Here is a 17,145-nt window from a genome sequence, read left to right on the forward strand (position 1 = left end):
AGACTCTAGCAGCTTATAACTTTAACAGACTAAACCTTCCGCCAACTAGAATTACTTATCACTCAGCTTCCTCGATTGATTGTGTTTGTACAAACTACCCCATAGAGAGCCTCAAAGTGCACATACTTGATACAGGTCTATCAGATCACAAAGAACAACTTTGTGTGCTAGATATTACCACCGAGCAACCAAGACAGACATCCCAAATCAGAAGACAAATAAATGTTAATACACTTAACCACCTTAAACTTGGCCTTGCACAACAAATGTGGACCGAAGTCTACTCAACGATATCAGCCGATGAAGCCTATAACAATCTTCTAAATACTATGACTATGGAAATAAATGCTGCATGTCCACTAAAGAAACTTAGGCAGAGAAAAAGCAAAACCTATGTTAACTACAATGACATAGAAATTACCCAACTAAAGCAGGACTATCTTCAGTTGCTTCGTATGTATGAATTGACAGGGCTAGAGAGAAACAGATCTGCCATGGCTAGTAAAAAGAAGCAATATGACCTAAGACTGAGGAAATTAAGGCAAGAGAGTGCAGCAAACCATATACAGCAGTCCAGCAATAAATCCAAAGCAGCTTGGGAGATAGTGAACTCTGAGAGGGCTACAAAAAGAGGGGAGAAGAACAATCCACTCATCAAATTAATTACTGAAGGGAAAACCATAGAAAAACCTGAAGACATTGTAGAAGAACTCAACACCTATTTCTCAAACATCGCAGAGGACACATTAAGAGCAGCTAGCAACCTAAATCAACCATCTACTAGAGTCACAACACCTAGGCCTAGGCTAACACAGACAAAGCTTATTCTAACAGACACAACTGTGAGGGAAGTTGAAGAAATCATCTCCTCCCTGAAGAATAAAACCTCCAGTGGTCTAGATGAAATCTCTGCTAAGCTAGTAAAACACTGTGCTGAAACAATCATTGCTCCTCTTGTTGATGTTATCAACAAATCCTTCAAAAGCGGCATTTTCCCCTCGGCTCTCAAAGTATCAAAAGTGTACCCAAAACTGAAGAAAGGAATCTCAACCAACCTCAGTAACTATCGCCCCATTTCAATAATTCCCACCTTTTCCAAAATCTTTGAGAAAATCGTCCTGAAGAGACTCATAGACCATTTGACACAACTTGACCTCCTCACTAACTGCCAACATGGTTTTTTAAAGGGTAGATCTACAGCCACAGCCTTAACAGACCTAGTAGAATTTATTATTGATCACATTGACAAAGGAAAATACACCACTGCTGTTCTCCTTGACTACTCAAAAGCGTTCGACTGCCTTAGCCATGATATCATTCTTGATAAGTTAGAGGCACTAGGGGTCCAGGAAACTGCTAAACACTGGTTTGAAAGCTATCTCAGAGGACGGAGTCAACTGGTAGAGCTCAGTTACATGGAAAATGGTGTTACTCGAACAGTAAAATCAAAGTTACGTTCGATTGAAAGAGGAGTACCACAAGGATCGGTGCTTGGGCCTGTACTTTTTATACTTTTGACAAATGACTTCCCTGATTACATCAAGGACTACAGTTCGGTGGTGATGTACGCAGATGACACAACCCTTTTACTGAAAGGAGACACACCAGAGGACATCAGCATCAGTGCATACATTGCCCTAAACATGACATACGACTACTGCCTTACAAATAACTTGGTAGCAAACCCTTCTAAAACAAAACAGATCAATTTCAGCAGAAGAGGTGAACAAATCCCGGCCCTTCCTGATATTGACCTTGCAGACCAAACTGACCTTTTGGGTCTCACTCTAGACTCAAATTTGACATGGGGCCCACATGTTGACATCCTGTGCAAGAAACTCAACTCTGCTCTCTATGTAATAAGAAGAATTAAATGCATCAGCAACATAGAAGCAGCAAAGATGGCATACTTTGCTTTATTTGAGACATACTTGAGGTATGGTATAGTAGTATGGGGTGGCACATCAACTACCAACTTAAATCGTATACTCACCATCCAGAAGTCAGCTATAAGATCCATAGCAAACCTAAAAGCACGAGACAGTTGCCGAGAAGAATTTAAAAACCTCAAAATTAAAACAGTAATCTCAATTTACATACAGGCAGTCATACTCCATGTTGATAAATTAGGACTCCCAAAAGAAACAAGATTACATTTTCATGACACTAGACATTCATCAAGAATCCCCGTTGCGAGACAAAGGACAGCTCTTTATGAAAGAAAACCATCATTCATCGGGGCTAAACTCTACAACCATCTCCCTGCTGACTTCAAGCTACTGACAGGCGAAGCGCTGAAACACAGATTGAGCTCCTGGTTGACAGATAATCCATTCTACTCAATCGAAGAGTTTCTTGACAAGACCAAAGACAGTGGACTTAACTTAAGAACATGATAACATTGTATATTCATCCAATATTGAATTGTCTAACCTCAACATACTTGACACCATTCTCTGTACTTGATGTTCAGAAATAAAGCATTATTCTATTCTATTCTATTCTATTCTATGTTACCTTAAGATTTCTTAGTTCCAAGTTCTAAATTAAAATTTTTTTGTTTAGATATTATTGTGCAAAAATAGCGTCAGTTTATTCTTAAGTAGTAGATAGGTAATTTGGACATAACAATAGTATAATCCTTATTTCAGGAGTTTCGGTCCAAACAGAGAAGCACAAGGTGAGGTTCGTTGCCATTCTGTTGTCTCTGGGTGCCACTTATGTTATCGGTGACATGTATTCAGCCAATCTCACATCCATGCTGGCTCGCCCAGCCAGAGGTAAACTGGATGTGATTTCCACTACTTTTTACGAACAGGTGTTATTTCATAAATGTGTCATAAAATGTAATGTTGGAACAATTCAGCTGATTTTGAAAGAGACAAATTCAATTTGTCATCATGAAAAATAATAATTGTCCACTTAGCGGCATCAAACATAACAAACAGAATAGAGATTTGTAATAAACCAATGCAGATACACAATATGGTTTTGAGAAGTTCATCTAGAATGGACCAATAAAAAAAGTTCACTCCTTTTTTACCACCATATTGTTTCTGTCGTAACGATCACCATTTACTATTGGCTTCTGGTCAGTTCTCCGTGGTTGGTCAGTAAATGCAGATAATTGTGACCTGTTTCTTAGTTCAGTTTTAATAATTAGTGTTTTGTTTTTCTCAAGTGCATGTTTTAGAGTTAGTGTGCAAGGAATTGACACACAACATGGTTGTTGTGATTCCTGACTTATGCATGTTACAATGCTCTGGTATGATTTGTTTATTTTAACCTAGATTGTAGTTACATGTTAGGTTAATTATTCACCTGAGGAACAGATCAGATTGCAGATCTCAAAATGTAGTCTTGCAGGTTTTTTTGTATCACTAAACGATGATAGATGACCGGAAAAATCCTTTACATAGCAGTATGTTTTAAACCTTTACATTAGTATTTGAATAAGCCATTCCCATTGATTCATTCACATCAAACTGCAATTCTATTTTGCCAACATAATTGCTTGTTCTCAGAAAGGCCCATAACAAATCTGGAACAACTGGCTGAAGCAATGGAGAATCAGGGATACCAACTGTTGGTAGAAAAGTTTAGTGCTTCCCATGGCAATGTTGAGGTGAGATTATAAAAAAAATCACTGTTCAACAACGTATTGTTATAATCTGGTGATTATAGTAACTAAAATTCAAACAATTGATTGTTATGGCTCACTAGCAGTGCTATCACATAATTAAAGTTGTTATTGTTTAGTACACGGCTTTTTAAAATTGAATTACTCACTTATTTCTCAACCAATTTTCTTAAACTTGGTATTGTTGGATTTTAAATTAAATTACCTTAATAAAATTTTAACAGTGACTTTTATGTGTATTTTTTAAGATATAACACATACAAATTTTAAGAAAGCACAATTTTGAAAGTAAATCTTATAAAAAGTTATTATTTTTATTGTAATTAGGCTTTTAGGTTAGCTATGCACCAAATTTAAATTTATTACAACATTCTCTTCTAAAATAAAAATAAATAAGTGAAAATGATAAAATGGGCAGCATTTGGGTAATTATTGAATTTTTTAAAGTTTGAATACTATATTTTTATTTGTTTTTGGTCCAAGAAAAATATTTGAAAAGATTGATAGAGAGTTCTGAGACACCCTGTATATATATATATATATATATATATATATATATATATATATATATATATAAAATATATTTATTGCAATATATAATGAAATACTTTTTAGTTATATTCTGATACAACACAGTAAATAAAAACATTAAAATACTTTAAATATATATATATATGTAGATTGTTGAAAATAATATTTTTTATCACTAGGAACAAAAGAGGTTGTTTTTGGATGCAATCATTTTTTTTACAAAATGGGCGAAGCTGAGGTTAAATACGATTAAGCCCCTAAGATCACTTTTGCTCCATGTGATGGACAACGGTTTTTATGATATGGAAAACAAAATTAAAACTTTATTTTATTTAATTTTTATTACACTATAACGCAACATAGTAGTAGTACTGTCAGGTTTATATATCAAAAACCGTTTTGGTTTTTGTATTTACTTCTTCTGAAACGACAACAAAGCTTGAGGTTAGCACACTGTTGTGTGCTAACCTCATGTGTTAACAACACTTTTTTTAAGATCTCTGTTATTAGGTAATGTAAAGCATCACTTTATGTACCAACTTAAGTATTAAAAACAGCTGTTATTTGTGCAGTATGATAAAAAAAATGTTTTTCCTTCAAGAATGGTACTGGCTTGTACAAGAAAATCTGGCAACAAATGGAGAAGCAGAAGATGTATCCCCTCATAGAGTCCACAGAAGACGGGATGAAGCTGGTGAGAGATAAGAAGAATGTAGCTCTCATAGGAGGCAGAGAGACTTTCTTCTTTGATACTCGACGGTTTGGTAAAGTCTCATTGATTACAAGAAATTGAAAAATGAGGTTCTTTTTTGTTACAAATGTTAATCACACTTCTTATGTACCAATCACATTTTCACAATTAATTAATTACAAGGTTGGAATACCCCACACCATGCGTCACATAACTGGTTTCGATGAGGTTATAAGTTTATAGCTCATTACAGCCTTGCAATGTTCTGAAGACAGACAGAAAAACGGACAACCCCCATAAAAAACATTCTTGTGTACGTAGAAATGAAATTTTATTCAAAACATTACGTCTACAGATGAAGTGTTTCTTGAGATATCATGCCACTTTCATATATTCAGATTTTTGTTCATTGTTACGTTTAAGTGTTTAAAATAATAAAAGTTCCGGTTAGTGTTACAAGGAAGAGAGCACTAAAACCATATCCTGTCACTGGCTTTTAATATTGACTTTCCACTCTAAAGATATTTTCTTTTACTGTGTGAATAAAAGTTACATATTAGAATCTCATATGAATGGACTTAGTTTGTTTACAAACGTACTTATTCTGCTATTTTTCATTGCTATTATGGTCACACATAAGGTCACTGTAAAAAAGATTTGCTGACGTGCATCCAAATCCTATGGCGTGACAAGTACCATCATCAAACTCAGTGTTGTCTAAATAGAAATGAAGCTTCATCCAAAATTTCAAATCTATAGATCAGTTCAATTTTGAGTTATAGTGTGTACAGACAGAAAAAAAATTTCCGACCTCGCTAAAACTCAGCTAATAAATTACGATAGAACACTATAATTCAGGCCAAGAAAAGTAAATATAAAAATAAATTCAAATTCAAATTAAGGATTTTAAATTTTTTTTATCACACTCCGTGAGATGTAGTGTGTAAAATAATAATTTAAATTAGTTATACTGAAAAAATAATGATTGGGTTATTAGACATAAAATAAAATAATGTGATTGGTTGATTGGTCTTTAATCATTGAATACTTAAGTTTACCCCATCAGGAGACATAAACACAAATAGATTTTGCTTGTACATGACACAGTTGTATTTCCATAACTTCACTTTGATAAACCACCATGTTCAATATGTTATGTTGTTAAAAAAACTACCACAGTTTTATAAATTTAAACATTTTTCCAATTTATTCATAAATGATTTTTGAGGTTACAGAGAGGTTTTTCCAATCTTTGGGAAGAACATAGTACAATATAAGGCACTTAAGGAATGCCTAAAATATTTGCAAAGTCTATGTGTGAGGGTTATTCGGAAAGTAAGTTGCTTTAAAAAATTACTCTTTTACAGCATACATTTAAAAGAATATTTCTTAAACGATATTTATCAGGAAACAGGATTTTTCCGGACATTTGCCATCGTTCAGTGAAACAAGAAAACAGTAACACTACGTTTCGAGATCTGCAATCTGATCTCTTCTTCAGGTAAAGAAACTAACCTAATACATAATTACAAACCAGGTTAAATTAAACAAATCTTACTAAAGCGTTGTGGCACGCCTAGGTCAGGAATCACAACCTACATGTTGTTGTCAACTTCACTAACACTAAAGACATGCACTTAATACAAAACTATACAAAACACTAATCATTAAAACTAAACTACGAAATACAGGTCACAATACATCTTCACTCGTCTGGTCGTATTGTGACCTGTATTCCGTAGTTTAGTTTTAATGATTAGTGTTTTGTATAGTTTTGTATTAAGTGCATGTCTTTAGTGTTAGTGAAGTTGACAACAACATGTAGGTTGTGATTCCTGACTTAGGCGTGCCACAACGCTTTAGTAAGATTTGTTTAATTTAACCTAGTTTGTAATTATGTATTAGGTTAGTTCTTTACCTGAAGAAGAGATCAGATTGCAGATCTCGAAACGTAGTGTTACTGTTTTCTTGTTTCACTGAACGATGGCAAATGTCCGGAAAAATCCTGTTTCCTTCACAATCCTTCCATCGTCAAAAATAACCTTTAAACAAAGGATATTTATCATTTACAATCACTTCTCGTATCTATGTAAAAGTTTTCAATGCTTATTGATTAAAATTCTGCCAACTATGCACGTAACCAACCGCTATGACAAAGTGTGACCCCAATCTGTTGACTGGCTTTATTTTTAACATTAACACAAGACACTATGTGAATATGTATTAAGAAATTTGTTGCTTTCATCGTGGTACCGAATAGGAAAGTTTAGAATTGGTCCCATTCTCTTTGTTTTGAGTTCATCAGTCACGAGCCTGGGTACTCATCAGGCACAAAAATGTATGACATCCAAGTTTCTAAGTCACAATTTCATATAACAGAGTTTTTTACATCAGTAGAAAATGCTTTGAAAGATCTGTGATTGTGAACATTCGATTTCCTCTAGTGTAATGATTGATTTGTTCAACAAGGTCATTGGTGACCATTTCGCTATCAATTGTAAATATTAGTTCTTTCTTCACAAAACAATTGGTACCATTTTAACTGCAGTACAGCTCATAATGTCTTCCCCCTGCACAGAATAATTCATGATAAATTTCCACCTATTGAATTTTCTTAACCAAAAGAAATTTAATGATGCTATGGCCTTCATACTCGGCGGGAGAGTTGACTGCAGTGTCCATTTTGAACACTAATTTAGAACTCTTAGAATGGCATAGCGACAATCACTATCACTGTCAGATGCGTACTGAACATAGCTACACAGCACCACTATCTCCTCCCATTCGGAGATCAGATACCTCATCAACTTACCTTCCTAACGACTCTTATAATATATATTGGGTACGAATCTTATCAATTTTGTAAAATTTTATTTTATTTTTAGGAGTTCATAATTTTCACTTGAGTGAAAAACTTTACACTCGATACTCAGCCATCGCAATGCAGCTGGGATGTCCTTTCATTGACAAGTTCAATCAGATGTAAGTTAAGCTAATTGTTTTTTTATTTCAAAATGTATTTATTTAAGAAGATACGTGAATTTTTTACTACCTTAAAAATAATTTAACAGTTAAAAAATTAGAGTTAATATAGTAACCATTGGAAGTATTCCAAGGAAAATAACATATAGTGCAACCATATGTGAGATCCAAAGAAGCTTTTTAGCTTCTTTAGTCTTTTGACTAAAGAAAGATTCTTATTAATATTCTTGGCTATTTACAATAAATGTATTTTGTGCTTGTAAGCATTATATTTAACATTATAAAATATACATACAGTGGATTTTCAATCTAATGAATATCCACAATATCACAAAAACGTGATGTGTCTGACGAAGATAGCCTTGCTATCGAAAGGCCTCACAAAAATAAGTTTTAAATATTGGTTTATGTGTTTGAATGTAAATAAGTAAACTTAGATTGTTTTGAGGTTCTATCTACCACTGCAAACTTGAACAGTTAATAAAAATACGACAAAGATGAAAACACACAAGTCTGTAGCAGTAAACAATCTCAACACAGCATGGGGGATAACAACGCTCACAGACTGATGGTTAGAGGTCCAAATTGGAAGTAACTTGTTTCTAAGGGAGTAACTTTAGAAATTGGCCAATTTCCAAAATTGCAAATTTCTACTAAGAAGTAAATCTTTTAAGAAAGATAATAACCAACAAAAGCAGATAGGATCAAATTATTAAGAAGCTAGCAGCATATGATAAAGAAAATGCATGTTGATCATATGGCTGTTGGGTCATATTGGTGTTTTAATTGGTTAAAACTTCAGCCAATAACAACACAGCTCCACCCCATTCAACACACTTGTAGAAGTGAATATGTAGTATTGGTACTTTCAGTTTAACATCTGTTGACTACAGATGACTCTCCACAGTAAGGCCAAAATATTGTAAGAATTTAACTGTGATAAAAAACATTTTGACATAGTGTGAACTTAGATAATTGTAGATTACATAGTAATCCAAATAATAGGGTTATAAAATTAAATGTATTATCATAAATATTTCATAACTTGGGATATGAAATGTGTTCAATTTCAGTTATTATCTAAATTGAGATTTGCAACAACAAAATTCTCCACTTTTATCTCCATGTATTTCAGACTGATGAGACTGTTTGAAGCTGGAATACTAACGAAAATAACGGAAGAGGAATACCAGAATCTGGGAGAAAAGAAATGGAGGGAGTCCAGAAGGACTCAACAGGAGAAGGAGGAATTATCGACCAGCGTTGCTGAGGGGGATGACAAACTTGAGGAGGATGATAAACTACGTCCAATGAGCATTAAGGCTTTGCAAGGAGGTTTCTTTATTCTCATGATCGGTCACTGTGCTGCAGGTTAATACTATTTTTTTTAAATACTAGGGATGAGTAGTAACAATTATAGCATGAGGACTTGTAGTTTCTTCTTTATTGATGCTGCTTTTTCATTGCTAACAAGTTATAGCACTAATCTTACCTGACTTTTTAGTGGTCTGAGCAAGGTTCTTTGAAAAACAAAGCAGTAAAATATTTTTAATATAACTTGAATTTACTTGTAGTATTAAACATTTGCAAAACACATGTACCTAATAGTTTTATTCTGCACGGAAGTGCTGTAATCTATTAGGGTTAAATAACACTTAGTTTAAACGAGGATATCTACATTGGAAAGAAAGATTTGTTAAATTTTATAAATTACTATGTCTAAGCAAAATAAAGTACTAACACATTATGATTATTATTACTAAATTAAATGTAAAAAGGTTAGTCAAAGGATCTGTCATTTTATATATAACTCAATAAATCAAACATTTTAACATTTGCATTTTAGTTGTAGTATCTAAAAGACATTTTGAAAAATTACAACTGAAAGGTATCTAACTTTGATTTGCTGTTTTTTGGTTTTTTTTTTAATACATAAGTTATAAGTTTATGGAAACATTTTTATCATAATTTAATTTCCTTTTATTGGGATAAGAAGGAATTCCCAATTATTTAATTATAATTTTGTTATCCTTTTTGTTATACAGTACAATGGGAACTTTATTTATTTAAAAGAAAATCAATGAAGGCTTCATGTATTAAATTAGCGGACTATCTACTTAGTCAACCCACCAGTTGAAACTAGGCTGCTTTGGTTGCCAATAATAAATAATTAAAAAAAGGAAACCTAAAAGATCTACCAGAATAGAGAATTCAAATTAATAAACACTGAGTCACAATATAATCTTAGGAAGCACATCTCGCATGAACGAATAAAATAAGGGCCACCCATGGTTCCTCAATGGCTGCCATCTTGCTTGTGTTGGATCAGTTGTCAGTGGTTAGTTGTTGTAAGCAAACGTGATATGTCTGGGTTCTTTAATTCTATTTATAATTATTAATCTTAATTTCATTAAGTACATATCTGTAAGATAGTGTGCTTGAAGTCGACAAACAACATGTTAGTTGCAATTAAAATGTGGTGGTATGATTAATTCACTTAAGTTTGTAGTCTATGTGTTAAGTTACAGTTATCCACCTGAGAAAGAGACCAGATTGCAGATCTTTAAATTTAATGCTACTGTTTAGTGTTTCATTAAAAATGGGAAATGTTTGTAAAAAATGTGTTGCCTTCACAAACCCTCCATTAATAAAATACTTTTCAACAAAATAAGCAAGTTTTAAGTTACGGACGGCTCTATCTATTTACATAGATGTTACTTTTGTGAGGATGAAGCTCAGGACCATAAATGAAAAAATATTTTCTTTACTATGAAAAACGACATTTAAAATAATATGGCAAATTTCATTAAAAACATAACTGTTAAATAATTTAGAAAACCTAATAGGTAGACTGAAAAAAATGTTGACACCTTTTTGGTTAGAATTGCAGATACATGCAAAACCTTATTTATAGTGCTTTACTCCATGTATTACCCCAGATTTTCATGCTACAATTTGCTCTCCCTGTCTGTGATCTCTGCTAAACAACCCCTTTGGCAGATGTTGGCAGACTCCTTGTAGACCATGCTTCATTGTATGTGAAGAGTACTAACTACCTTAAAAACTAGTTCTTAAGTCCAATATTCATTTACTAAGTTTAACTTTCACAACCTGAACCAAAACAAGAATATTAAACTGTCTAAAAGAGGAACTAAATTGTAAATGTTTCAAACCTTAAACCAACGTAATGTTTTTTAAAGAGTGAATCTTTTGAGGTTGTATTTACAGTATTGTACTCTACTAATAAAGACCTTTAATTTGATGTACTATTCAACCTATGATCTAATTAAAGATTTTCTTCCGATTCCTTGCGGGCCACCCCCCAGACATGACATAAAAATGGTAGTTACTTCAAAAAGTAGATTTATATGTGCAGTAATTATATACCTAGTTTTAATGTTTAACTTGTAATCGTTTGGGAATTATCAGGCCCATGTGGGACTTTATAAACATCCTGTATATTTATTAAAAAACATATAATGGCAAAGGTCTGCAATCTGTTATCCTCTAAAATTTACCCCTTCATCAATTATGAACTTTATCAAAATATAATATGTAGTATAAAATTGCCAATTTTCCAGGTATTTTGCTTCTGCTGGAGCTGATGGTGGCTCACAATCGCAAGTGTTTGGGATCTAAGAGAGAATCCCAAAAAAATCCATCAAAGGAAGATTGTTAGTAAAAACGTTTCTTTAACCACTTCACTCTTCTGGTGTGTTATATGAGTATTTAAATCAACAATAACATTAGTATATCACTATTAATATTGTAGCTCACTCTATGTCAATTTGCAAAGTCTTAATTTAATAATTAAATACTACAATATTTGTTTTATTTTTAATTCCTTCTAAATAATCTGCACGGAAACCAATCAGTGGTAGCCAGAAAATATTTCACAGAAATATACTGATATTGTATGCTAATTACTGAGAATTAGCATAAAAACTCCTATATAGAAGGTATCGCATACCCTTAGTAGCTAGAGTTCCGAATATGGATTTTAAGTTAATGTTATCTCACCTGACACATTACTTGACACACAATGTGAGTTGATAATGTTCTGAATAAAGAAGACACTAATTAATTACCAATCAAAACCATTTTATTTCACAGAATTTACAATTTTGGTATTAGTCTTAAGTATTAGTAAATAACTCTAACAAGATTAATTAATTTCAAACAGATGCTTGTCTTTATCTTGAACTGGTAATTTATCTTGCATTACCACATTTTTATTCTGCTTTGTGGTAATATGGTTTTGTAACTTCAAGTAATTTGTTTTTTCTAGACAACAGTTTGATTTTTAATGGTAAAACAGATTTGTGATGGCAGAAACGGGTTTATAATTTATTGCAGCTTGTTTCTAACCAACTAGTATCAGTGAAATTTCCATTAGGAGATTGATTTCCTATATCGTGCCGATGTTGTATTAACTAAACAAGGTAATGTATCAACACCGGGTATAGTTTTGAAATTGTGCAGATAACAAAATTTTAGAATGGTTAAGCTCGTGTTTCATTACTTTAAGAAAATGCACAGCCATTCAGACAAAATTATTCTTTTAACTATTTTGGAGTAGAAAATTGAAGGGTTTAAAAAGTAACATAATTATAAATATCAAACAGAAGTATTTGAAATATTTATCATAAATATATAATTGTTTTGAATTAAAATGATTAACTTTCATATATCTAATTAATGTCAGACAAATTGTAAAATATAAAGATTTCATGCCCATAATTCTATACAATTTTATTTTATCAGATATTATTTTTCCAAAATTTTCTCACATTTCTAATTTTTAATCATAGAACTAAACGTTTTCCATTTAAAATTAAATTAGAAATAATTATAAGATGTATGTTTGTGGCATTGCTAATAACTGATTGATAGGACATTGTTGTGAGAATCCCACAACCTTAATCTTCCTATTGGCTGTGACTTAGTTCTTTAGCAAGAAACTATGCTTAAACTTGGCTAAACAATTTTTTTTACAGAAATGTACATAATTTTACTCAGAATGAAATTAAGAATAATGCTGTAATGATAGTTCTAAACAATTGTGCTACCCTCATTTATGTATAAAAAATCAGTTTAAAAAAATACATACAAATAACTGGTTTTATATTCAAAATGACATTGAAGTTATAAACCTAAACGTGAAAAGGTAATGGTGAAACTGACATCACAGCATATTCAGTGTTCGACAATCGTGTTTATTCACACACATTAGCACAATAAAAAATTAAATTTTCAACAAGTGCCAATAGGAGGATTAGGTATTAATACAACCCTTATCATACAAGGCGTGTTTTTAAGTAACATTTTGAAATTCCACCCCTAGAGCGTTGTGGTTGATGTCCCACGCATGCATACGGTCTACCTACCTTCATCTGTTGAGCAAGCCTCTGACGCAATTTCAGCAAAAACTCAATAATCTTTACATCTATTTATGGATATTTAAATGCATCAATCAGTTGAGAATCCTCCTGACTGTGAAATATGCATTATTTGTTCTCTTACTGCTAAAAGCATAAAAGCAGTAGATATTCACCATCCTAATTGTGAAGTGTACATACAACGAATGCTCAAAAGCATGAGAAACGGACTGGACCACAACCATATGTTTAATTAATTTAACCACTATTTTCAACTGTTTTCGTTTTTATTCCTGAAAGCACACTAGTAAGCTTGATAGTAAAATCACTTCTTTTTCTACCTTTTCTGCGATTACTGTTAAGCACAGAGTAAGAAAATATCCTGATAAGAAAATTAAAAGTTTTAGTAAAAATGTAATTTTAACTATACATTTTAGAAAATATTAAGTATACAGTGCTTGTTCAGTACTGTAATATAGATATAAAAGACAAAGTTACTATCTAAAATTTACTATAAATTTAAAGACTGTTATAAAACCCATCTTAATTGTCTTTTGACAGAAGTAGGCTTCTCAGACCTGTGTAAGTATATTTATTTCCTTGATCAGCAAAATGAGACAAAATTAACTGTGACACAAAAGTACTAAGACCGTAATAAATTACAATGTCCATAAATATACACTTTTTGAAAATTTTCAGCAGCAAGGTAAACACAACATTGGCATTGAAAATATAATTCACTCGAACCAGAAGTGCTCATACACTTGTAAAGCCCACGAAATTGCTACAAAGCCGTACATAATTACTAGTTGTGTATTAATGTAGATCAAATATGGGGTAGACTCAAATAAAAATAAAATAACTCAATATTCACATTGAATCAATCCTTCCCATAATAGCTACATTATGTGTAAAAATAAAATTGTTACAATAAGTTTATTTTTCTACACATATCAAAATGGTACCTACCGAAAAACACACCTTGTATATTAAATTCAGTGTGTAACATAATGATAACCTATAGGTAATGTCCAATAACAGAATGACAAACCACATTAGACCTGTATCCAAACAAGTTAAAAAGAAATTCCCAAGGGAACTTCTGAATTTCCTTTAATAATTAAATAAAATACTGTGAATGAAAAAAGTCTGTGCAATAATAAGTAGGCTAATATTTTTAAAACCCAATAATGATATCATCTTTGTTTAAATTATCAACATTTTTACTCTTTTATTTTTACTTATTAATATTGTATCCAATTTTAATTTGACTACTGAAGTTTGATTTAATATATTTTCAATATTTAAAAACTGTAAAATACATTTAACATAAAATAAAACAAAATAAATAAGTAATAACTGTAAAGATTAAAAATGTTATGTTATTTTTCAAACATATTTTTTTGAAATTAACTTGTAAATGGTATATTTTCAAAGCAAAACAATTACTTTATGGACAATCTCATTTTTAGTCATTCATATAAAATATAAGAACTAGTGATTGTGCGTTATCTAGTGAAATATAGTTTATCTGTTAGTCTAGCATAAATTTTACCTAAAAATAACACATTTTGTAAAACTTATACATTTCTACATTATTAACAATTCTTCTTTTTATTATAAATAAATAATATTAATATTTTGTATACCGCAGATGACATTACCATTACCATAGTGCAATGAAGTATTACATCAAGCACTAACATTAAAATGGTTTCTAAGAGTTACCGAGTTTCTAGTAAATTTGAAACAAATTTACTTTGCAATAATGATAAGAAAAATATTAAGTTTTAAGGAAGGTAAAAAGAAGGAAGAAGTAGTTATTTTTTAATACGAATAAAGCACATTTAACATATTATATAAATAAGCACCTATTTATTCGCAAGAAGTTTAAGAAAATTACAAATGTCTCTTCGTTAGAAAAATGACAGGACTCAAATTATACAAAAAAAGAGATAAGTACAACAATTAAGTTTCCTACTAGAGAGACTTTTTAATGAAATCTTGGCATTGTAGATGTTTTAGGTTCCTTGATAAGTCAGTTAATATATTTATTCCTGATCAATATTTTTATTTCTTTTCTTCCTTTGCCAAAACAAAAAATATTTTAAAATGGATTCTACTCACTGTTAAAAAAGTAGAAATAATATACCGTTACACTGTCAAATATTTGGAAAGAGTCTAAACTGAACAATTTTTCATATAAACTAATTGCATAATGCCGCACAATAAAGCAAAATTATGATTGTAATTTATAAAATACACATACAATGGAAATGTTTACTGGACATAAACCTGCATCACACGTGATTGATAGTAAAAATAAAGAAAAATATACATGGTAACGATAAATTCGACTTATACTGGTAAAATAAATAAAATGTAGGAACTAGGAACAAAATTGTACTCCAATAATCAGTTTTCCTCTATTACACCACTTAAAAAACACAACTTTTCAATTTTTAAAGTAATTGAAAGATGAAGATTACAATAAAAACACTTGAATTTCTCACCTCAACAATTTCTTTTTTAAGTACTTAATTTCATTTAAAAACAACAATATATTCAGATTTTACTATATTTAGGCACTTACACTCAGTACTTCAAACAGTTTAAACCCAAAAATGTCAGCCAATCCACTCAGTCGTTATTTTTCGATGACACTACCACAAAATATTTAAACTGTTACAGTCATAGAAAATTAACAGTACCTGTATTTAACCAACAAAATACAACAAATTTACAGCATACTATTAGGTTTACAGATAATCTGTACGTTCAAATTAATATGATAAACAATCAAAATTGTTATAACAAAACAGATATTACTAAAATTTGGCATTCAATTAAAAATATAAATTGTCTACAAAGGATGTAATGATGCAATGGCAGTTTAATTAATAACATGTTATTCCTTCCAGTATAAATAAATAAAAGTATTTATAAATAAAAAGACCTCTTTCTGTCCACTGAAAAATTACATTACAAAACCACTCTTGGATTTGGTTAATCAGAAGATTAAATTACAATTAATATAGGCACATATTCTGCTTCTGAATAAATATAAGAAAATATATGAAAAACACATACAGCTGTACATCAGATTCAAAACTGATTTGCCAGAAATATTTAAAATCAAATTATTTTGAAAACCTGAATAATAAAGTAGTAGACCAACTATAGTATATTAAGACACATAAAATTTGTTTCACGTAGTATGAGATAGACCTAACAAAATAATACTTCTACAATAAAGATTAAAATCTACAAAGTACGATCTGTATATCGCAATCATTCCCTGAGCTATCTACCCCCACAGCACTGAAATACATTTGGTATTCTATTATGTTACTTTAATTCCAATAATTTAATCACTAAAACAAAAGAGATCTAAACTAACTGATTTGTTTTGTTATTTTTGATCATTTTCGCTTACAAATCCATTGAAAGAACTTTGTAAACGAGGAACATTTGGAATCAACACAGCCAAATAATCTTTGACTCATCAATCAAATTTAAACGAGACCGATAACACTCCTAAAAAAGATAAGTGCAAGCACACTTGATTAATAGCAAAATATTCAACAGCACCATCTACTCGCTCTATACATTTGTGCTCGCCCGAGAAGATGATCAACAATTAGTTGTTGAAGTGGACGTTATTCAACGTTGATAATGGATTCTCTACCCTTGCCCACACCGATCCACCTCACTGCAACAGAAGTCAAAATATACAATGTCTAGTATGCAAAGATGTAAGGTTCCCTTATTTAAATTAATTGAAACGAATATTCAAGTTTTCTCAATCACAATGTAACTAGATTAACTAAGCCAAATTTACAACTATCTGAGTCAAATCTTGTTACATCTTAGCCTATTAAATTGTTGGTAGGGATATATCAGATTTCTAAAGGGATGTTTTA

At 31.3% G+C, this 17,145-nt stretch overlaps 2 protein-coding genes across 3 annotated transcripts in view; one reads left to right on the plus strand and one right to left on the minus strand.

Moving 5' to 3' along the window:
- The window catches only part of LOC124352990 (ionotropic receptor 40a-like), a 29,348-nt gene extending 17,679 nt beyond the window's left edge, over window positions 1-11,669 (plus strand). Inside the window, exons 10-15 of one of the 2 annotated variants that reach the window (XM_046802761.1) lie at window positions 2,652-2,780; window positions 3,525-3,625; window positions 4,773-4,935; window positions 7,748-7,844; window positions 8,980-9,215; window positions 11,426-11,669. In XM_046802761.1, coding sequence (XP_046658717.1) covers window positions 2,652-2,780; window positions 3,525-3,625; window positions 4,773-4,935; window positions 7,748-7,844; window positions 8,980-9,215; window positions 11,426-11,523 — 824 coding nt within the window. In that variant the 3' untranslated portion in view covers window positions 11,524-11,669. The remainder of the gene's footprint in view (window positions 1-2,651; window positions 2,781-3,524; window positions 3,626-4,772; window positions 4,936-7,747; window positions 7,845-8,979; window positions 9,216-11,425) is intronic. The other variant, XM_046802762.1, reaches the window with a different exon arrangement.
- Window positions 11,670-11,924: 255 nt separating this feature from the next.
- LOC124352991 (adenylosuccinate synthetase) overlaps window positions 11,925-17,145 on the minus strand; it is a 46,763-nt gene continuing 41,542 nt past the window's right edge. The window contains exon 10 of the mRNA XM_046802764.1: window positions 11,925-16,934. Within this exon, the coding sequence (XP_046658720.1) occupies window positions 16,882-16,934 (53 nt within the window). The 3' untranslated portion in view covers window positions 11,925-16,881. The remainder of the gene's footprint in view (window positions 16,935-17,145) is intronic.

This window comes from Homalodisca vitripennis, chromosome 1, assembly GCF_021130785.1.
Source record: "Homalodisca vitripennis isolate AUS2020 chromosome 1, UT_GWSS_2.1, whole genome shotgun sequence".
NCBI lineage: Eukaryota > Metazoa > Arthropoda > Insecta > Hemiptera > Cicadellidae > Homalodisca > Homalodisca vitripennis.